Source organism: Haliotis rubra, unplaced genomic scaffold (genome assembly GCF_003918875.1).
Source record: "Haliotis rubra isolate DU_JTF1 unplaced genomic scaffold, ASM391887v1 Scf83, whole genome shotgun sequence".
NCBI classification, from domain to species: Eukaryota; Metazoa; Mollusca; class Gastropoda; order Lepetellida; family Haliotidae; genus Haliotis; species Haliotis rubra.
Window position 1 is genome coordinate 260293 of NW_025767557.1, and position 24498 is coordinate 284790.

Sequence of the window (24498 nt, forward strand, 5' to 3'; positions counted from 1 at the left end):
ATCGGACATCATTTTTGTCACTGATGCATCAAATGTGGAAATTTCCTCCACATGTCTACCATTTATTCACCTGAAATAGTTCGGGAACATGTGGTATAAGTCAAAATAGGGAATTGCATCGGACATCATTTTTGTCACTGATGCATCAAATGTGGAAATTTCCTCCACATGTCTACCATAAAACCTTTCGAAAGCTTGTAACCTTGATCAAACATCTTCTGAGCAAGAGTGGCATGACGCTCTTTGGAATCCTGATAAAAAGAGGCATGCTCACGATGTGGCTTAAATGCTATGACAGTAGTCCCTTCTCTCACCTACTTATTGATATTTGTGTCCCTGTGCTTGCGTACATCAATGTTTACAGTCAACGTTTAGCAATTACAGCTCCCTCACACATTGTCCATGGCAAAAACTAAACAGTAGTTAATTAAGTTCCTTGCGTGTAGCACATCTGCAAACAAGATGATCACAATTAGTAATTGCGTGTAAAAAATACGTTTCATTACTATTAATGACTACAAATGCCAGTAACTAGGCTTTGATTTGTCTGTCATTATTGCTACCTGGAAATCTATTCTTCGTATATTGTTACCCAAGGGATGAACGTTCTGGTGTTGTAATGCAGAATCATAAGCGTGTCGTTCTAGTTTCACTTCGTGTCATTCGTTTTGATTGCATAGCCGGGGCCAAATTGGAATCATTTATCTCAATGTATGTTCCTTCAGCAATCCCGAGGCAGTTATATACTTTCGAGAGCTATTTATAAACACTTCACATAAATACTTTATACACTTTATTGATATGGATTTTGCGTGTTCCTTGTCTAACGCTGTAATCAGCAATGTTCCACCTATAGTGGCTTGTTAGGTACTGTTTAGTTTCATTCTGGGAAACAAGAAAGTTTGAAACTTGACAACCACATCGTTGGTAATGAAGTTGAAGGGCAGGGGTGTAATTACTTTTAGTTTATGCCCTACACAAGACAATGCCGTGTAGGATTTTGGAAGAATGAAAACACATAAAATACAACAAAGCGATCGCAGGTGCACTGCAATGCTGACACAATTACAAAGACATTGCTGAACAAAAATTCATCAAAATATCACGTTTATTCAAGTTTATCAAGCGAGTATGCCACGACTCACAGATCAGCACAATTTGTGTGCCATTGGTAGGCGTGATAAAAGACAATCCGTTGCTACAGTTTCATGAGTCCTCGGCTGAAGGCGTCAGACTGTACAACCGTTGCAGATGGCCCAAGGAGTGACGTTACACAGATATGACGAACAGATCAGGTTACGTTATGTCGGCAACAGATTTGTGACAACAATTGTTCAGAGGTGGAGTGTCAGCACGACCCATTAGGAATCGTTGAAGATGTCCCAAGGTGTGACGTTACACATATATGACGTACAGATCAGGTTACGTTATCTAGGCAACAGAAATCGACTGCACACTGCAAATGTCAGAGCTAGGCGACCATACACAGAGCCTACCCTGACGCAAATGTATCGTGCTCAACGTTTACGATGGGTCCGCAGATATTCAAACAGAAGGCAGCTGAACAGGATTGGCTTCAGTGACGAGTCAAGCTTCACACTGCGCTTTGCCGGTGGGATTGTACGCGTGTGGCGCAGGGGAGGCATTTTGTGCCAAGGGTCCACAACTAATTGTCGCCCAGGAGGATCTTACTGCAATACAGTAAGTTTAGACTCCAGTCCCACGAATACATATGCAACTACTAACTACTATTTCGCCATATCATCACAGCGCCCCCATACTGCAGTTCTTACACGCAGTTAACATAATGTTTATGTGATGGACTTGTCTTCCCGTTCCCAAGACTTGACTGACTGACTGAGTTTGGTTTTACGCCGCTTTTAGCAATATTCCAGCAATATCACGGAGGGGGACACAAGAAATAGGCTTCACACACCACAAAACCACCACCCACCCCAACCCCCCCCAAGACTTGAACCAATACGAGTCATCGATAGTCAAAATCATTTTACACAACAGCTGACATCATTTTTTGTTATATTCTTCCTTCTATTTTTGCCAACATTACTTGACAGTTCTGGAAAAGCTTTATTTTCTTTGGGGTATGCTCTCAATGTATGCCACCATTGCCCTTAGCCGTTCGTTCATGAATATATCATCAGTTTACCGTTTACACATACAACCCTCGATGATGCTTACATGTAACTGAGTATTCTGACATATCCATAAACGTTTGAGTTGTAACAATATGTAATTCACAACAAATCTAGCATTATAGGCTATGTCACTAGTAAGCCGTGAAAGATTTATTCTGCTCCTTCTCTTCATCATGAAAAAGTTTGTTTTGTATTGAAACCACAAAGTCTGTTTCCTCGTGTTTCCTGTGAGTAGCTTTGATCTCAGTACTACGGTAACTTTCGGACCACCTCGTAGACTATTGGAAGTAGAGTTGCCGTGGATACACTAGGTTCTAGACGAAACAGAGAAACAAAACATACATCCTGTCACAGACCCCTTTCAGCATGAATACAATAATATCGATTAACATGTACATAATCCAGTTGTGTCAAGCCAGTGATTGAAGAGTGAGTGAGTGAGTTTAGTTTTGCGACGCTTTTAGCAATATTCCAGCAATATGAAGGGACACCAAAATGAGCTTAGCACCCATGTCGGGAACCGAACGCGAGGTTTCAGCGTGAAGCGCGAAAGGGATTGCAGACATGGCAAACGGCACCCAAATATTCTTACTAAATTATAATGAAATACACTGACTACTGCGATGAATAATAAACGAAAACTGCCCCCTGCTACTGCAGTGATGTAACACAGTGATGCTATAATGGCCACTTTATAAGTTATTGCTATATGCTATAGACTTTCTACATTCCTCTGATGCTTCCACAACCTATCTATGTTTGTTGTTTTACAACAGCGTTAAGTCTGAACATATCATTATCATTTAGGTACCATGATGGAATACCGAGTGGTCAAAGAGTTCGGCACAATGGTACAATGTGTGACACCCGTGTAGATCCGAGTTAGGATTGGTCTTCAGCAACCAATGCTTGTCGTAGGAGGCAACTGATGGGATCGTGTGGTCAGGCTCGCTGACTTGGTTGACACATGTCATCGTATCCCCATTTCGTAGATCGATGCTCATGTTGTTGATCACCGGATCGTTTGGTCTAGACTCGATTATTTACATACCGCCACCATACAGCTTGAATATTGATTAGTGCGGCGTTAAACAACAAACAAACAACAAAGTCAGAATGCGACATTGTTTGAAGAAACTGGATGTTTGCTCAAAGCGGCGTAAAAACATACTCACTCACTATCATGATACAAACAGTGTCTGAGAGGTGAGTGTTTAACACTACTTTTAGTATACAGTGTATAAGATGAAGTCCGTGTTCTACCATCTGGAATACACAATGCCATTTAGAAAGTGATCAAATGTAGCACATATTATATTTGGAATTAGTAGTACTAGTACTTTGGTTAGGTTGAGTCCCACACGAGATTAGAACCCACACCCTTAGAGTGAGGCACTTAGTCGCCAGCACACAAAGTCAGCAATCTAACCCACTCAGCCGCCTTGTGTGCTGGCGATTAGGTGCCTGACTCTTAGAGTGTAATCCCAAATAGTCCTTCCCCTACCATCTGGTTTATATGACTGAAGCGTGAGCACCCCATCAGGAACGCATCCTCCGCAGTATCCTCCACAATTCAAGTTCACAACCAAACCATTGTTCTCGCGGGCGAAGATAGTCCACGGCATCCAGCCGGTTGACTTCCAAGAGAGCTGAAAATGTAGAAGATTAAGGGTTGATATGAGAAGGCACCTTATGATCAGATATAAGAAAATTGTTTATCCCTCTAACAAAAAAATATGTGTTTGCTATTCATTTGTTCATTGACAATAATAATCTCAGGATCTGTACAAAAGTGTAAATCATACAAACATCGGTGATAACCATGTTTGCTGTATACCGTACTTGATTAACGATGGACATATTTTCCCCCCTTTTTTCAGACAAACCCATTACGATCCGACTAAACATATTAATTTACTCATGGAAATGACTAAGGGGACACCTGGAAGTACAGGTGTTCCTATTTTCTTTTCACAAGCTTTGCATTGCACTGTTGGTGAAATTCTGGAAAAGAATAAAGTAAGAGTATATTAATATGTTTAGTCAGTAAATGTAACAGACTCAAACAACTAGTGTAACAATTGATGTGTGTTTTTGTTGGGTTTGTTTTCTTTTGCTTGATAAAAACGATTTTATGGCATCGTATGACAAGAAAATGCACAATTAAAGCTATAATGACTGGTTTCAATATTTTAGCTGGGGTACAGTTTGTACATTTAATTTTAACATAGTTCAAGATACTTCTGACTTGAAATCATTAACATATACTAGTATATAATTCGCTAGTGTGTTTCGGGGATATTTCCTTAATTTGGTAACAATTTTCCTGCTATTTAGGTTTTCAAACAAACATGTTCGATGGGGTTCTTATCGGGGCTGCTTGTGGGCCATGGTAATGTGTATATGGCGTTGTATAGGAAATTCGTCATCCGTGGAAATAAGACCACCGGCAATGAGATGGTTATCAAAATGTGGTACGACGGCAGTATCCGTTACTTTCTGTTGATAACTGTGACCGTTTCCAAAGTGAATTGATGAGATCCAACTTGCAGTCTAAAGAACCGCAACCCCACAACATCACTGAGACATTACCTCTATTTCTAGTACTGCTGTCCTCTGAATCAGTTCGGGAAGATATGGTGTACATACAATTATGGTTGGTTATTTGGTAGGTTGTTTAAGGACAAGCATGGGTTGCTGAAGACCACTTCTAACCCGGATCGTCACGGATATCACATATAATTATGAATATGTACACCCCAATGTGCAAGAGGTCTTCAAGCACGTTAACATGCGACCCATATCTTTAGAGATAATAAGTGAAGCATGTGTAAAACATTCCAGTATGCTAGCGCTTGAACGATTGTTTACAAAAAATGATAGAAATCGTCCTTGGATTCAGGTCTTGCTAAATGTATGTTCATGTATGTGTTCATTAAATGACTAAATTGCGCTCATAAACAACTTACAGTATATGAACACGTTCGCTTTCATATTTGTAAATAAATGTAAAATTCTTTCATAAAGCACTAGTCGATGAGCGAGCATTGTGTGACGTCTCATCCTAATCCATGCAGTCAGTCGTGGCAAATCTTAGAACGAGAGTGACATTAACAAGTTGGTGACACGTGCTGGAGAACATATTCGTATCTGTCGGTTCGTGAACAGGAACCGTTGAACTCTATTGGGGCAAGATGATTTTTTTATATTTACAAGAATACAGATTCGAGTGTATTTCCTTACTTAAAACATAGCCTTAGTTTCCAAAACGTACATTGCATCCTCTTATTGACAACACATAAATAACAGATTCCTTAGTCACTAACGGTAACATATTCATCATCTTGAAAGTTGAGCTCCTAGAAATAATTTTATTCATAATGTTTAATCGCTCATGTCGAGACCGTCTATTAAACATCCCCAAGGCATGATTTCGCTATGTTTAGTAGATAGAGTATACAAAATTTGAAATCATTACTTAAGAGCCAAACAATAGACCATCTTATCATATGCATTAATATTTTATGAGGCAAGTTTATAATGTCTAAAGCATAAAAAGGTATAGTACGACATGTGTAATTACATTGTAGTACCATAAGTAATTAGACGAGTATATGGATGACAACTTCTTTCTTCTTTATTGTATAACACGACGTTCAAAACATACTATATTTACCAGAATTACAGGAAGCCAGAGAAGTACATGTATACACAATGAATGAAAGGGCCGATGAAATGCAGTTATAAAAACTCCTATATATTCATCAACTTCTAAATGCCTCTCAAGAATCTCCTTAGTAATTAGTTACTAGATAAATTACTTTACTCGTTAATTATATTATACACCGTAAAGTTTTAAAATAAAAACATAGAGTGAAACATAAGGAGTTAATAAGTTGGAAATGTTGGATTTTTACGAATGTAGAGCTTTTTGTCCAATTCTATTTTGAGTTTAATTTCCTCACAAAAAAGAGTAATAAATACATTTTGTACAACCAGAAGTAGGTCGAACACAAGGTCTGCAATATACTTGATCACCTAGCCCTGAACAGAGATGACTGTCAGGAATCATAAGCCTAACACAATGTGTACCATATCGCAATTATATCAGCATCACTGTTATTAAATGGCAGCGGTCGTGAACCACATACTACTGTTCAAATGAAATCCATTAAAACCTTTTGTAAAGTACAAAGCAACGTGTTTCCGTTTTCTTCAGTTATCACAATTACTGCCTAAAGGCAGTTCTCGCACCACCGATGAACACAGGTGGTGTCAGAGAAACATTTTTGATTCCTGTGATCATTTTGTATAAACTTACAAGTATTTCAGCACAACGAATAAATATGTATGGAGACATGACGTCTCCTTGCTGACGTCCTCTATATATAGTCCACTCGCATGAATGTATATCATTGTGAAAGGTGCTGACCCAACGGACAAACCAAACTCAAAAATGGTGGTAAGCTCTGACATTACGGAGCGCACAGTGTAATCGTACAATATCATTTAACACTTCAGTCGTAGTTTTTTGTTGCCTATGTTTGTTGTATACAGTCGCACACAGCAACATTCTAGCCACATGCTACATACTTCCACGATAATCAACTCTAGATCAAGTAATGAAGTGATTCGCACTATGAACATTGATCTACGCAACTGGGACACACGGACATGCATCAGCTACGTCACCCAGTTCGTCGCCAATTACGACAAGAATGGGTTGCTGAAGATTTACTGTCAGCCGGATATTGACGGATAGAGATTATGCGAAATACTTCTCATGGACCCCAGTGACTCTACATACAGAAGGGTTGACACGGAAGCCAGTTCCAGTGGTGTCGATTGTGAAGGTTCCTACTGGACCGCATCCACGCGTTGACCCATGGTTGTGGTAGCAGTCCTGTGAGACGCCGTAGTCTTGTGCTGTCCCATTCCACGTTGCAAAGGTGCGATCAGCTTGATCGACTGCCAATGTCTGTAATATAGCATATGTTTATATGCCTTGAATTTGCTAATTTCATAGCACACCTTTGCACACGATCTCTTATGTTCGCATATGATAGATAATTCAGTATATATTTTGAAACTCATGACAATGACCCCATGTCATGTAATACTGGTCAAAAAGCATATATTACAAATCTATTTATGAGTTGATCAACTCTCCCTTCTTAAGCGCGTCAGCTATAAAGTATCGGTACGTATTCTGTCGAGTCTTGAAGAGTCAGTCCAGCGATTAACATCATCAACCTCCATTAAACGATGCTGACATGTGAAAACAGGCCTAAAATAGATATCTGGTTATGAGCACCTGATCTTCACGGGTAATCGTAGTGTGTACAGAAGCAGAGAACGTAGAACAAGTATTGCCTTGGAACAGGTACTAAACTCGTTATAACATAAGAAGTGTCTACCTATATATGTCAGTGTTGTTATGTGATTGTTTGCTTTAGAACACTACACTCTGCAATATTCTATGTATATAAGTAGTCCTTGAATAATCTATTTTGGACAGCACAACACAGTTAAGGATGCCATGCCATTAGTATCGATGAACACATTGGGATACGATGACAATCAACAAGACGTCTGAGCATTCTTCCCACTAGTCACGCTTACGAAATGATCAACCATTATCTGCATGATGAGATCACCTTGTAAACAAGACAAATGTGTTTCGTCAGCAAATGCATACAGAATATGATTTTGCCATTGGAATATGGTAATCTGTGGTATATATGAAGTTTTGAAGTAGATCTATACAAACGTTTTAATGACCATCCTTCGGGGACTAAAGCAGGTCTATACAAACGCTACACTGACCATCTTTCGGGGTCTGAAGCAGGTCTATACAAACAGTATACTGACCTTCTTCCGGTGACTGAAGCAAGTCTGCACAAACACTATACTTACCATCCTTTCGGGACTGAAGTAGATCTATACAAACGTTTTAATGACCATCCTTCGGGGACTAAACAGGTCTATACAAACGTTATACTGACCATCGTTCGAAGACTGAAACAGGTCTATACAAACATTATACTGACCTCCATTTAGGGTCTGAAGCAGGTCTATACAAACTGTATACTGGTATTCCTTCAGGGTCTGAGGCAGGTCTATACAAACGTTATACTGACCTTTCCTTGGGGACTAAAGCAGGTCTATACAAACACTGTACTTATCATCCTTCGGGGACTGAAGCAGGTCTATACAAACGTTATACTAACCTTCCTTCAGGGACTGAAGCAGGTATTAACAGACCTTATACTGACCTTGCTTGAGGGTCTGAAACAGGTCTATACACATGTTATACTGACCTTCCTTCAGGGTATGAAGCGGGTCTATACAAACGTTGTACTGACCATTCTTCGGTGACTGAAGTAGGTCTGTACAAACGTTATACTGACACAATATAAGTCCTCAAAGACGTTATAGCTGGTTGCTTGTTCCTATCTCCGATAGGTCTTCACATACATTGGACCGCCTCCGTGGTGTAGTGGTTAGAGCGTCCGCCCGGAGAGCGGAAGGTCGCGGGTTCCATCCCCGACCGCGTCATACCAAAGACGTTAAAATATGGTACTTGTTGGTCCCTGCCTGCCGCTCGGCATTCAAGGACTGGTCGGCTCGGTGTCAGTATAATGTGTCTGAGTGGTGTATTCATGCTTCACTGCGGCATGGTATCTCAGTGGCCTAGCACTATAAAACCAGCTTCAGTCTGGGCTAGTATAAGCAGCCGCACATGCACATACACCCGCATGCACGTCGTGATGTGAGCAAAATCTTCTCAAGCACGACGTTAAACCCAATTTCACCTCACCATCACATACATTATAGTTGGTTGCTAGTTACTATCTCAGATAGGTCTTCACATACATTATAACTGGTTGCTGGTTCCTATCTCAGATAGGTCTTCACAGACGGTATAGCTGGTTGCAAGTTCCTATCTCAGATAAAACTTCACAGACGGTATAGCTGGTTGCTAGTTTCCTTCTCAGATAGGTCTTCACGGACGTTATAGCTGGCTGCCAGTTTCTATCTCAGATAGGTCTTCACAGACGGTATAGCTGGTTGCTAGTTTCTATCTCAGATAGGACTTCACAAAAGTATAGCTGGTTGCTAGTTCCTATCTCAGATAGGTCTTCACAGACGGCATAGCTGATTGTTAGTTTCTATCTCAGATAGAACTTCAGCGACGTTATAGCTGGTTACTAGTTCCTATCTCAGATAGGTCTTCACAGACATTATAGGTGGTTACTAGTTCCTATCTCAGATAGGTCTTCAAAGACGGTATAGCTGGTTGCTAGTTCCTATCTCAGATAGGTCTTCACAGACGTTATAGCTGGTTACTAGTTCCTATCTCAGATAGGTCTTCACAGACGGTATAGCTGGTTGTTAGTTTCTATCTCAGATAGGTCTTCACAAACAGTATAGATGGTTGCTAGTTTCTATCTCAGATAGGTCTTCACAGACGGTATAGCTTGTTGCTAGTTCCTATCTCAGATAGGTCTTCACAGACAGTATAGCTGGTTGCTTGTTCCTATCTCTGATAGGTCTTCACAGATGGTATGCTGGTTGCTAGTTCCTATCTCAGATAGTTCTTCAAGTACATTGTAACTGGTTGCTAGTTCCTATCTCAGATAGTTCTTCAAGTACATTGTAACTGGTTGCTGGTTCCTATCTCAGATAGTTCTTCACAGACAGTATAGCTGGTTGCTAGTTTCTATCCCAGATAGGTGTTCACAGACGGTATAGTTGGTTGCTAGTTCCTATCTCAGATAGGTCTTCACAGACGGTATAGCTGGTTGCTTGTTCCTATCTCTGATAGGTCTTCACAGATGGTATGCTGGTTGCTAGTTCCTATCTCAGATAGTTCTTCAAGTACATTGTAACTGGTTGCTGGTTCCTATCTCAGATAGGTCTTCACAGACGTTGTTGGTGGTTGCTAGTTCCCATCTCAGATAGGACTTCACAGACGGTATAGCTGGTTGCTAGTTCCTATCTCTGATAGGTCTTCACATACATTATAATTGGTTGCTAGTTCCCATCTCAGATAGGTCTTTATATACATTATAGCTCAGCGATAGTTCCTGTCACAATAGGTCTGTGCTAGTTGCTATCTCAGATACATCCTCACCGACCATATAGTTCGCTTGATCGCGTCTGCGAGAGGTCGTCAGGAAGGATGCTTCAAACACATGCACCAGATGTGTGTACGCCGTCCACGTGAAATGTTTGAAATTTTTAACGCAAATTTTAATATACGTGTTTTTGTCTAAATGATCACCTTGTATAACCACATTAGTATCTCCATTCTGGTCCGGTTTATTCCGGCCGAGAATAATCCCGACCCTAAATATCTTGATGCAAGCAGAGATCATCTATCTGATGATGACACAATCATGTTTACACAAATATATGCACCGACATTATTGATCTGATATTGAAAAGGCCGTATGTAAGTGACATTCAAAGACTCAAAATTAACTGATCTGAATAACGACAAATCCCGATTTAATTAACTTGTTTGATAGATACCGAAATTGTTGACAAGGATAGTGACATTTCACCTGATAATGGCAGTCATCGAGATTATGGATGGTATAATTTAACAACCTTAATTACATAGCTAGTCCCCATGATGATTCCTGGGTATAAATGTCCCCAGACCTACACAACGGCAGTTACAGGCAACGGTACGAAGTCGCTAAATCATGAATTTGTCGCTGCTATACTCCTAAATTACCGTTGCCTGTAGCGCTTAAGAACAAACAAAGAGCAAGTCAGAGAAATTGCACTACTACTACAGTAGGTTAATGTGTAAGTCTGTGATTATCTAGTATTTTAGCTGTTCTTCGATGACAGGTTTTTACGTTCTAAATTTATTGATATACATTAAAATGTTCGCGTAACGCTATGTCTGCAATATTGCCGATGTGACGTAAATATTAACGCACTCACTCACTAATGTGTAAGTATGGAAGTTACGATCCTTTAAGGGCTTTAAGGTAAAGACCGAACAACTATAGATCTCATCTCGTTAAAGACAACTTCCTTTTATGTCTTTTGGACATGCATTGTTATGAAGAACTCGACCAGTGAACCTCCAGTCATAACCATGGTCGTCATAAACATGGTCTAAACACAGACATACTACTACAAGCGTTATGTACATCAATATAAACATTACACATTGAGACGCTACCGTTAAGTTGACCTTGATCTTGTTGTACGTCCATGATCCCCACCCGTTACCAATAACTCTGTACTTCTTAGGGCCAGAACATGGTATCAACTCTTCCTCCGGGTAAACGCCACTATTTGGGACAGGTAGACTGATGAATTCGTCAGGGGTGTTTCTCATGTTGTGGCAGTAGATGCGGGCTTTGTCCTGCCCCACAAGTCCCGGGGGGTATAACCAGTACTCCCCGTCCACAGGCTGGTTTATAAAGTTCCTTATATCCGCACACGATGCTGGCTCTGTATCATTAGATTGAAAAAAAGCTTTAACTTTCGAATAATGTAAAGGGTATTCTCGCGGTCTCATGGATAGTCTAGTGGTTAAGGCGTTCGCTCGTCAAGCTGAAGACTCGGGTTCGATTCCCACATGGGCACAATGTGTGAAGCCCATTTCTGGTGTCCCCCGCCGTGATTTTGCTGGAATATTGCTAAAAGCGGCCTAAAAGTAAAATCACTCACTTACTCGCGGTCTCGACCTTCCTATAACAATTGTACTGCTAGTATCATAATAAGGGGAAGGATTGTTGGTGTTGAACATAAATAGGTTATTGTGTTCTCACAGTATTTCAAAATGGATGGTAGTAGGCTGGTTATTCACTTGAACACGAAACATGTTACTAATAGATATAATAAATACACTTTAACTGAAGTGCATCGTGCCACAAAATGATCATTGGACCATTAACAATGTCACGAGATATCACTGAAATCATCGAACATGCGTTAGGACATTATCTCCTTGAGCATATTTTACAAACCTTCCATAAGAAATAGGCTAGAAATTTTCTTTATCGTTAAAAACAAATAATGCAAAGCGTATTAGGAATTCTGACAGTCGGTGTGGCGGCATAGGTACAATATGACAGCTTCCAGACCACTATACTACACGTACTACTGAAACCGATGAACTCGAACACTGCAATGATAGTAGGCCAGAAACAGTCCATGAGTCACATACGAGAGCAGTTTTCAGAGCAGATAAAGACTTCGTATCAACGTCAGTCTGGTAGAAAGTTGTATTTAAGAAGACGAACCGTTTAGGAGGGGTGTCATTTGGAGTAGCATCTATGACTGACTGACTGACTGAATTTGGTTTTACGCCGCTTTTAGCAATATTCCAGCAACATCACGGCGGGAGACACCAGAAATGGGCTTCACAAACTGTACTCATGTGGGGATTCGAACCCGGGTCTTCGGCGTGACGAGCAAACGCTTTAACCACTGGGTTATCCCACCGCCCCTGAATCTATAACTAACTACGAATTGATTTGGTCTTTTGCAGATGTAACCATAATTGGATGACCTCCCCCATGAAGTACATTGTACGACACATCTTGCAACAGAACCTCCTGGTCCTGTTACAGCCAGAAAACGCGTGGCCCCGTGTAGAACTAGATGCAAAAGTGGTGGGAATAGACTATACTAACTGTCATTTACCAAGGATTTCTAATTATATGTACATATTTTACTCCTTACTATTGATTGAATAATGAATAAGTGTGTAACAAGGCAACTTATAGGGAGGTGTTACTGATTCTTGTTGATAAACTGTACCTCTTGACCAATACTACAATAACTAGAATAAAACTTCTTTTCGAAAACACACGTATATTTCCAAATAATAACCACCTCAACGAGGAAAATTTAACAGCAGTTTTCTAACAGCTAAAAGAACGCATTTAACAACATCCAGGATTCAGTTTCATTAAGTGAGTGAGTTCAGTTTTACACCGCACTCAGCAATATTCGAGCTGTATGGCGGAGTTTCATTAAGTTGCTGTTTAAGGTAGTAAGTAACATATGATAATGTTCTTTTTCCAACCAAAAAGTTTGGGTGAATATGTGTCCGCATTGTCCGTCAGGGTTATTGATGAAATGTCCAATTTCAAGATTCTCTGTGATTTTAACAATTGATCGAAACGCATTTTGTTCGCGCGGTAACGAACTGAATATCTTTTAAGATCTGAGTATCATAAGCCGACACGCCCTGGTTTTGTTTTGTTTGTTTGTTGGTTGGTTAACGATCTGTAAACAATCGGCGGTCTGTAAATAATCGTATGGACCAGACAGTCGAGTGATCAACAGCATGCGCATCGATCAACTAACTGGATAACGATGTTGTGTGTCAACCAAGTCACCGAGCCTGACCATCCGATCCCGTTAGTTGCCTCTTACGACAAGCATGGGTTATTGATGACTGGTTCTGTTTCAGATGGAAAGAGGTACATACGTCAAGCGTGTAACATCACTAAAACATGTACATAAACAGATAACAGAATATATAACAGGTGTGCAGTCATAAATACGTTGTACTCAACAAACAGTCGACAGAGGTAGAAAGAAATATCTACACGACATGAAACTTAATACCCTTTAAAGGGTAAATTCGAATAGTACATTGATTAAGAATACGGAGCCTGACTGGTAAAAGAACAAACTGACGGGCATTGTATGATGACCATGTAGAAAGTAAAAGCAAATATTCAGGTGAAAAGGAGAGAGGTCACTTGTTATTTTACGTACGCTTTACAAAATGCTCGAATAAGCTGCCAGTAATACTAGACATTTAACACATCAGGAGTAATTTTATATTTTAAATCACACATATTTAAAAGTACGCGTTCTGCAACACATTTCTTGCCAGAAAATAGCCATTTAAAAATCGACACTTACTCCGACAGGCGTAGATTATAACATGTCCATTTGAAGCACAGGCTAATTCAGTCAAGTCACCTGGTTGACCACAAAAGTCTCTTATGTTTTGCGCGCCATTCAGAGACAGCTGGGTGATATTCGAAAACGGCGGCGTACTTTCATCACAACCTGAAGCACAATAAAATAATAATAATAATATTAAAAAGTCAGTTTCATCATCCGTGTACATTGGTCATCATGTTCGAAAAATGCGTATACAGAAAGATATACGACCTTGGATTTCATCATTACAATATATCACAAACATGAACACATGAGAAATTGAAGACATGTTAACATTGAGCAGAGGATATCATTAATTATAGAACAGTAGCTTGATTCGAAATCGTTTTGCAGACGTGTTTCATTTGTATACGAATTGTAATCGAGATGTATGTATCATTATATCTAAAACTAAAGTGCAAGTCATTTCATTTGATTTTATTGATGTTCCTTTGACATAACATATAGGTCACACTCACCATCGGAGTATCGTTTCTGATTGACTAACCATGGTCCCTAGTATGGTGATCTACCTTTAGTTGCTGGCGATCTATAACCCGATTTTATATCGTGTTTTTTTATAATGATTTAACGTTTTACACTGAACTCAAACTAGTTGTAATCAATTTGTGATAATCTAGTCGTTATACTGTCCTTCGTTGACAGGTTTTTAAATAAGTATGAATATATATATATACTTAGTATATAACTGTTGTCGCGATATGGCTGAAATATTGCTGATATATTTAAATATTAACTCACCCACTCACTCTGATTGGCTAATGACAGATATAGCTTGGTTTACGTTGCATCATTACACTGAACCCTGTCATTAATTCCGTATTGCCTATCCCGTCTTGTGTTTGTCTTTGAATACCAGTTTGTGAAGGTTTTGCTCAGTTACTTATTTACAAAGAATGTGTATAAGGAAATGTCAACGTAAAAACCACCGTGCACTCCAATGAATTCCACTCCTATGACTTAAAAGCGAAAAAATACCACATTGATGTCATTCTTTGAAAATTATACCCTGCACTTCAAAGTTTATATTTTATTGTAGACTCGTTAGTGAATGAAACGTTCTGAGATCGTAAAATCTCCAGTTTGGGCAGCCATGATTTTAATGATGTATAGTATAGTAAGTATAGTAATTGTCTATTGACATCTCCAGATAATACTCAAAGAAGTGTGTGAAACTTACTACAGCTAGTCGTCACTCGGTAATCGTTGAGGAACTATTACACGTATTTCTCGAGAATGTGGTGCTGTCCATTTAGTCATTGGTCGTAGTGATATATAATTATTTTGTCTCCCTGTAAGACAGGGTACACACTCAATTGCAGGTACGGATTTATGGGACGCTTCGATACCGATGGCGACGATAACAATGTTTTGAGCTTCAGAATAGAGTGAAATCTCCATGCCCTGTCTCATGTTGATTTTGTTTGATGAAAAGGGACATACTTCGCCATTCCTGTTATTCCGTGTTTTTATTTTCCTATCCCAAGTCCCCGGATAAATAATGCCCGTTCTTCCTTGTTGAAAAAAATGCAAATTCAAGCGCGTCTCGTCGAGTAGCGTGTCACAAATATCAATTTCTGATAAGATTTTTTACTATTCTATGATTTTGTTGAAATCGCGTTATTTAGAAGCACCCGCACTGAATTTCCATTCCGAAATATATTGTTTACCTTTTTCGTAAAACTTCTACGCTTCAGATATTTTTCTGCATCAAATCGTAAAACGTAGAGTGACTGTGTGGGTTTGATTCACGGATTTGACTCACACCCCAAAAGTTGATGGTATTATTTAAAAATCTCAAAATTCCAAGCCAGGCAGCCGGACTGGTAACTTAAAAAAATTACCAGTCCGGATGCAAACTTGTCTGTCCGGTTTTCAACAATAAAAAACTGCGGTTTCCAACTCGCGCAAGCTCAATTCACTGTTTGTTGGCATTGCAATGAACTACATAACACTAACAGGCAATGCACCGAGTTTAGGTAAACTGAAAGTACATGTGTTGTGATTGGATATCGTAGCATGAACTGTCCAATCGTAAGTTGTTTTACATAATTTTCATAATACCTTAAACACCTCAAACTGCGGACAAGAGAACCTGTCTGATATTATGAAATATTTACTCTTTGAGGTAAAAATATCTGCAAGACCACCGGACACGCTACTTTTGAAATTTGACCGTCCGCGATGAAAACAGACCGTTCCGGGCGGTCGGGCAGGCGGGAATTTTAAACGACTACTGTTTCAGTTTTACCGCTTAGGTTAACATCTGTACCTTACATCTTTACCAAGTGCATTCATCCTCTAGTTACATGTTGGAGATGGCAATATCTTGATACTGTAGTCTACTTTGACGATGTCTACGATTATGCCCAATCGAAGTACTTGTGTTCTCGTCAGTCAGACATTGTTAGAGATACTCTAGAACAATCCGGTTTTGTTGTTCATGTTGAAAAGTCAGTATGGCATCCTGTTACAGAGTTGGAGTGGCTTGGATGTACAATCACTCGCCACCTCCATCTTTTTGACAGACAACCAGTAAAAAAGGTCCAGCTGCATTCCCAGAACAGAAGAAGAAAAGGCAGATGCTGAGTCAATTTGAAGATTCAGATAATTGGAGAGAGTTACTGATAATTTTTTCAAATTCTTGGATGGAAGATGGGGGCCACATTCTGTGATCGTTTCGCTAACCATTTGCATACCAAGGTAGAAAGGTTTAATTCCCAATCGTGGGTGCCGGATACGGAGGCAGTTGATGCATTTACTCAGCAGTGGCATGGGGAGAACCACTGGGCGGTTCCTCCTGTACATTTGGTGTGTAGACAGCATGTAATGTTCCGACTACCTTAATGGTGCCTATGTGGCTATCTGCTCCACAATGGCATTTTTGTTCCTGGAAGGTCAACCCAGAAATTTATGTGCGGATATGATTCAGTTGATAGGCAGCAACTCCGTCTCAGGTGGGAGCAAGCAGACTGTATTCAATCGCTTCACTGGGTTCATGTTTGCACAGATTTGACAACTGATTATATATCTTTCTAGGTATATTTTGCGTTGGTATATGGAGAGAGAGAAATATGCTCTGGCGCACCAATAGTTAGTTGATTTATCTTAAAAAATGCCTGGAATTGTTTTGAAATATAAAGCAGATACTACAGTTTTAAAATATAGAAGAGCTTTTTCATGTTGGCAAAAATGGGCCTCAATGATTAAAGAAACAAGCATTGTCACTAAGGTGACATAATCCCCCGCCGCAAATGATCAAATCAAACTTATAAAGTAATGAAAGTTTAAGTTAAATGTCAACCAAAACATGACCAGTCAACCTCTCTTGATGTCTTGCTCTTTAGGTGTTCAAACACACACATATTTTCAAGACTGACTTTGACATGAATGTCATAGTGTATGAAATATGCAAAAATAGTACTAAAGAAATTGCTTTTTGAAAAACATTTAAGGGGAGTCTTGAAAGTCTTTGAAGAAGATCCAGTGAACTGTTTTTGAAATATCTTGCTGACAATTCAGGTTAACATGCTCAAATCTTCAAAGTGTCTCTGTGACCTTGAAAATTAAGTGAAGGTCACCAACATCGACTGGGCCCTGCGCCTTCCCTAGATAAAGCTTGGTTTCAAATATGAAGAAAATCCAGTGAACGGTTCTTGAGATAGCTTAACATGCAGGTAAAACGTTAAAGTCCCCTTGTGACCTTGAAATTAAGGTCAAGGTCACCAAACCTGACTTGGACCTTTCTTATAATGTGATGAACCTAGGTGCCAATTATGAAAAGAATCTAGTGAACGGTTCTTAAGATATTCCAATTCGTACGTACGTACGGACGGACGGACGGAGCCTAATACTATATCCCCCGCTTCGCGCTAAACGCGCGGCGGGGGATAATAAGCGTTTTATGTGCAAATTCTTTTCATGTAGGCTTGTACCTTACGTCATTGATCCAGTCAACTAAAAGGTCTGCTGTTATTATTGATGATGTTTATGGCATAAGATGGGTTCACAGAGTAGCAGCTCTACAAGATCCATGTAACATATGTTATATTTGGGATAACACTTTCTTAATAATATTATAGTAAATATAATATATGTTACATTTGACCACTTTCTAAATGGCATTGTGTATTCAAACCAGATCCATGTGTACATGACCTAATTAAGAACATTAAAGAAGCAGCCAGGAGATGTCACAATGTTCGTATTTTCATAGAAAAGAGTAAGACAGACGTGTATAGAGAAGGTAGATTATGATTGCTGCATCTGGTTCCGAACTCTGTCCAGTGTCATGCTTCGCCGTTATATGTCATCAGCAAATATCAAGGAAGTATGCACTCGGGGTAATACGCCAATCTCCTACACGAGAACAAGAGAACATTAACTAAATAAGAATAGATGTGTTAGTACTTAGTGTACTCACAACAAGTTGATTTCTCGATGGTGTTCTTTGTTTATTGCATCTTCAAACTTCGTTTGATACGCAAAACGATGTTGTCATCCAGGCAATATTGTCTTACGACACAATTCACATGCCGGCTTTCTCACTCACATGCCCTTACGAGACGCACAGACAGGCCGGCAGCAATGCAAGGGACATAATCACACAAAAGAGTCAACGCTTGCCGCTAACAAAAACGAATAATAACATCCAAATTTCCGTTACAAGATGTGAAGAGTTTGGGGTTGCATAGTTTCCGTTATGAGGGAACAACAGCCGCTGCGAGTGCAGGTGTATCTGATCGGTTGTTTAAGAGACATGACCGCTGGGTTTCCGACACGGCAAATAACGGATAAAGATGACATAGGAGAGTTGTTGAGTGTCACTTAAATAAATAATTTATGTTCGTTTGATCGAAGAGAATTAGAACATATACTTGGGGTAAAATACGGAAGATTTTGCCGAGTGCAAGGAGCGTGCTTTGCACGTGCGAGTTGTGCAGAAGCCATGTGCCGAAGGTGATGTCTTAAGATTGAATACATGTTATGCCATTCGAGGTATTCGGACAGCACAGCGAGCAACTTTCTTCAATTAAATTTATTGGACGTTATGATGGAAAGTTTTCAGTATTTGAATCTGTATGGCAGATTACAAGCCGAATGATTCATGTGTGCAACATTGCAGTCACTATTAGCAGTGAGGTACTAAGGTTGTGACGTAAGATGAGGAGTGACCTGACCTGGAGTGACATGACCAGGAGATGTGACCAGGAGATGTGACCTGACCAGAAGCCGAGACTTATGTCGAGATGCAAGGAATAGGGGATGAGAATTTGTTTGGGCTTTTCTCATATAACCATAATTATGTGTGTAGTTTATATGTATATATATACACAAAGAACTTAGTTAAGCACCCACTGACATATCTCACGATTGAATGAGCCCCGGTCTTAACTCTTTGGGGCATGTCTGGGACATGATTGGTCGTCGTGTGCAACAAAAAGGGATCCTCCTGTACAGAACCTGGCCCAACTGGAAGCTGCTTTACACAGCGATCGGGGCTAGGCTGCCCCTTCAGAGGACTAGGAGGCTGGTAGTGGGTATGAGGAGGAAAGTACTGGTTGTCATACAGTCACATTGAGGTTACACTCGGTATTGACTTTGAATCGTGCAAGACCCGCTAAATGACATTTTGAATGCTCACATTCACCAATAAATTCAGCATCAAACATTCCAGGGCCATACTTTTACAGACATGTAAAACGCAAATATTATGGATGACAACTTCTTCTGTATTGTATATCACAACGTTTGTGGGCTATTCCTTGCCCCTTCGCCAGGTGAATTGTAACAAACAAGATGCATCAATGAGTATATATGCTAAATGTACAAGAAGCTAGTGTTGCATGTATATACAATAAATTGGATAAGAAACGGGAGATGTACAGATGATTAGCATTGTTTATACGAGAAGAGTTCATACAAGTGATTAGCAGATGTGGGTAGAAGCCAATAATTAGCTAATTGACTTCCCAGGCACTGGGGAGGTACACTCCTTGATCTCTGTTCAGCTGCGGTTGTAATTGTCTTATCGTTAAAGACTCTAATAGTTTGCGCTTGCGCCAATCATGGACATTAGTGGTTAATATGGTTGATTGTTGCCAGTCAATGGAGTGAGTAGGGTTTTTGACGATGTGCTCTGAGAGAGCTGATTTTTGGTCCATTTTTGTACAAATGTTTTGTGCTCCTTCAGTCGTATGTCAAATGGGCAGGATGTTTCACGTATGTACGTGGAACCACAATCACAGTGCAGTTTGTATATGCATTCCCTAAGTCTATTTGGGGTCTTAGTAGAGGAAGCTCGGCCATTGGCTTTCAGGGTGGTTCTCAGGGTCTTATAAGAGTGGAATGTCACGTCGATGCTGGTAGATTCTTTATGAGACGGCTGATGTGGTGACTGATCTGGCCATGGTAGGATATGTTGATTCTGGTAGGAGAATGTTCAGGTTTGGGAGGGCGTTCATCTTGTTGCTGCTGGAGAGTTGAGGCTATGGTTCTTTCAACTAGATGTTTGGGGTAGCCGTTGAGGTTGACAAATGTTGCTCTGAGGAGGTGTATTTCAGCTGGGAGATGGACAGGGTCACAGATGGATTTGGTCTTCATATAAGTTCTTTTGAGCTTGTTGACCAATCCAGTTCATGAAAATTCTGACGTTGCTTTTTCATGAAATAAATATGTTTAAACCAGATGGATTTGGCTCGTCTAGTCAGGGTTGCTACTATGGCTCGTTTGATCTGAGGATGATGGTTGGAGAGGTAATGGATGTATTGATCTGTATGGGTGGTTTCCGGTAGACTGTAGGGGTGATCTTGTCGGGAGAGTTCTTAAGGGACACATCAAGGAACGGTAGTTTGTGCTGATCTTCATCTCCATGGTGTATTGGATCCGGGGGTGTTGTTGGTTGAGATGGTTGAGGAGAGTGGTGGGGTCATGGTCAGGATCTAAGATGGTGAAGGTATCATCCACCTTTCTGAACCAACAGAGTGGTTTGAAAGGAGATGTGGATAGGGCAGACTCTTCGAAGCTGGTCATAAAGATCTCGGTTATCAGTGGTGAAAGAGGGGAACCCATGGGGAGACCATGGATCTGCTGGTAAACGCTGTCTTGCCAAGTGAAATAGGAGGTGTGAAAGCAGCTTGAGACCAAATTCACAATACTGTCTATAGTCAGTGTAGTGTCCAGGGTATTGATGCAGGATACTAATCTGGCACGGACGACGTCAAGGGCATCGTCTAGTGGAATATTTGTGAACAAGTCCACAATATCATAGCTGAACATAGATACGTTTGAGTCCAATTTTTTTGACAAATGTAGCACAGTCACTGACGAAGGACTTGCCTTCTTTACCTAAAGGTGAAAGTAGTTTAGAGAGGAACTGAGCAGTATTGTAGTATACAGAGCCACGAGAACATACAGGAATTCTAGTTTTTACAGGCTTTTTGTGGATACATACACGAATTCTAATTTTACAGGCTTTTTGTGGAAACGGTTTTGTATGTTTTGTAAGAAAAGAAATTACAAAAATACAGGGTTTGCTTAATAAAGTTATTTCTGTATATTAAAAAACCCAAGTATTGCATACACATCTGTAGTATACTTATGGTGTGTGTAAGGAGTTTTTCTGCTGTTGGAACTTGTTTTCAGGAATGACTGAATACGTACTGTGCAACAGCGGTACTGTGAACATCGTTAGGCATTACCCCAGTGAAGCGTTTTGTTGTACATCATTAATTTATGTTCGTTTGATCAAAGAGAATTAGAACATAACGATTGTCCCCCTGAGAGGGTAGAAAATCCCATTTCATTTAAATTATTTGTCATCCTCCGTGTTTTAATCGCAGAATACATGTTCTTTTAATGTTTGGCTATTTGGAATACAATCTCCAAGGGCTGAAGAGATGGTGTAAATCCAGCTAGTGTCCATGCAGGATGCAAAAGTACTGTACGTCACCATGGTCCCAGGCATGATAATCTACGTTCAGTTGCTGGCGATCAATAGCCCCTTTTTTATATTGTATTGTTACATAATATTATATATTTTATGGCTACGTGCTAGTTTGAAAACTCTACCTGTGATCGTCTAATCATTTTACTGTCCTTTGTTGACTGGTTTTAATTTGAAATGTTTTGTTTAAAATATCATGTTACTGTATAACTTGATCAAGTCACAAAATGGATGAAATAATACCGACGTTACTAAATTTAACTAATTTATTATCCCATGTATCCAACATACCATCAGAATCATGGATGATACCTACTGACATAGTTATTGCTCCGGAATTAAAAACCGACTGCCATGTCCGTCTATATTGATGTAGGTATCATTCCATCTTCTAATAACTAAATGAGTACTTTCGCAGTTGAATCTATACCCAACCTAAGCCTCTGTCATCTTGTGACTGGTATAAAATATGCGCTATATGTGACACACATGTTTCGAGTGAGTATGTCTCACATCTGACCAAGCACCGCCAATTAGATCATCAGTGTCCAATTGACCTATGGTTCTCAGCCGTACACAGTACATTGTTTAGTTATAACGGAAGCATTGGACTTCGTCAGTTTACTGCAAGAACTTTGCCATTGTGTAGGTGGCAATGTAAGGTTTACGCCGCAATAATAAGAGAGACGATTCGTACACTTTCCAACAATGACAAGTGAACACGTTGACCATATTGACCCTCTTTTTATGGCTTTACATTTCTCACATTGCCAAGAGTATTAGTTGTCTTTTGTATTGCTTCACATAAAAACTTTAATGTTGGCTTCCTACGGAAATATTTCCCTATCAAATTATTTTATGGATTTGCTATTACCATAAGAGCCAATTACCAAATTTCAGACGCTTACAAAATCGCAAAGATGTTTGTCTGTATGTCTTTGCACAAGATATGTATCTGTAATCAGTTGTGGGTTCACTTCAATTTGGTACATTCCCCTTAGATGCTTGTCATCTCCACCGTTGGTATGGAACTTTCAGTTGCTGGCGATCTATAACCCATTTTTATGTTGCAATGTCCTAAATAGTGTATACTTTTACGTCACATGCTAGTTTTAAATCTGTAACTGTGATATTCTAGTTCTTTTGCTGTTCTTTTGCTTTTTAATATATAACATAATAACTTTCTAGAAATATGACCCTTTTTAGTTACTATATGGCTGAAATATTGCCAAAGTGACTATACATTTTAACTAACTCACTCACTCATTGGTATGGATTTTAAAGCAATTGATAATTAGATGATTTTGATGTAAGTCCATGCTTGAAATATGATATCTGTGAGTGGTGGATAATGCTGAATATAATGTACAATTGCCCAGATAAAATGTGTGATTTGTGTTCTTCTGATATGTCATTAATATTCTTCTGATGTGTGATTTATATACTTCTGATGTGTGATTAATATTCTTCTGTTGTGTGATTTATGTTTTCTGATGTGCGATTTGTGTACTTCGGATGTTTGATTAATGTTTCCCTTATGTGTGATTTATGTTTTTCGGATGTGTGATTATGTACTTCTGAAGTGTGATTTATATACTTCTGTTGTGAGATGCATGATTTTCTGATGTGTGATTTATGTTTTTCTGATGTGTGATTACTGTTTCTCTTATGTGTGATTTATGTTTTTCTGATGTGTGATTAATGTTTTTCTCATGTGTGATTTATATACTTCTGTTGTGAGATGTATGTTTTTCTGATCTATGATTGATATACTTCTGATGTGTGATTAATGTTTTTTTATGTGTGATTTATGTTTTTCTGATGTGTGATTTATGTACTTCTGATGTATGATTTATATACTTCTGATGTGTGATTAATGTTTTTTTTATGTGTGATTTATGTTTTCTGATGTGTGATTTATGTTTTTTGGATGTGTGATTTATGTTTTTTGTGATTTATGTTTTTCTGATGTGTGATTTATGTTTTTCTGATGTGTGATTTATATACTTCTGATGTGTGATTTATGTTTTTCTGATGTGTGATTTATGTTTTTCTGATGTGTGATGTATGTTTTTGGATGTGTGATTTATATACTTCTGATTTGTGATTTATGTTTTTCTGATGTGTGATTTATGCTTTTCTGATGTGTGATTTATATACTTTTGATGTGTGATTTATGTTTTTCTGATGTGTGATTTATATTTTCTGATGTGTGATTTATGTTTTTCTGATGTGTGATTTATGTTTTTCTGATGTGTGATTAATGTTGTTCTGATGTGTGATTTATCTTTTTCTGATGTGTGATTTATATCCTGATAATGTGTGATTTATATACTTCTGATATGTGATTGATGTTTTTCTGATGTGTGATTTATGTTTTTCTGATGTGTGATTTATGTTTTTCTGATGTGTGATTTATGTTTTTCTGATGTGTGATTT

At 39.2% G+C, this 24498-nt stretch overlaps 1 protein-coding gene across 1 annotated transcript in view; it reads right to left on the reverse strand.

Annotated features, from left to right (window-relative positions):
* Window positions 1-1090: 1090 nt before the first annotated feature.
* The window catches only part of LOC124262307, a 35235-nt gene continuing 11827 nt past the window's right edge, over window positions 1091-24498 (reverse strand). The window contains exons 2-6 of the mRNA XM_046696795.1: window positions 14070-14219; window positions 11362-11636; window positions 6964-7134; window positions 3661-3805; window positions 1091-2470 (exon numbers count right to left, since the gene is read on the reverse strand). Coding sequence (XP_046552751.1) covers window positions 2406-2470; window positions 3661-3805; window positions 6964-7134; window positions 11362-11636; window positions 14070-14219 — 806 coding nt within the window. The 3' untranslated portion in view covers window positions 1091-2405. The remainder of the gene's footprint in view (window positions 2471-3660; window positions 3806-6963; window positions 7135-11361; window positions 11637-14069; window positions 14220-24498) is intronic.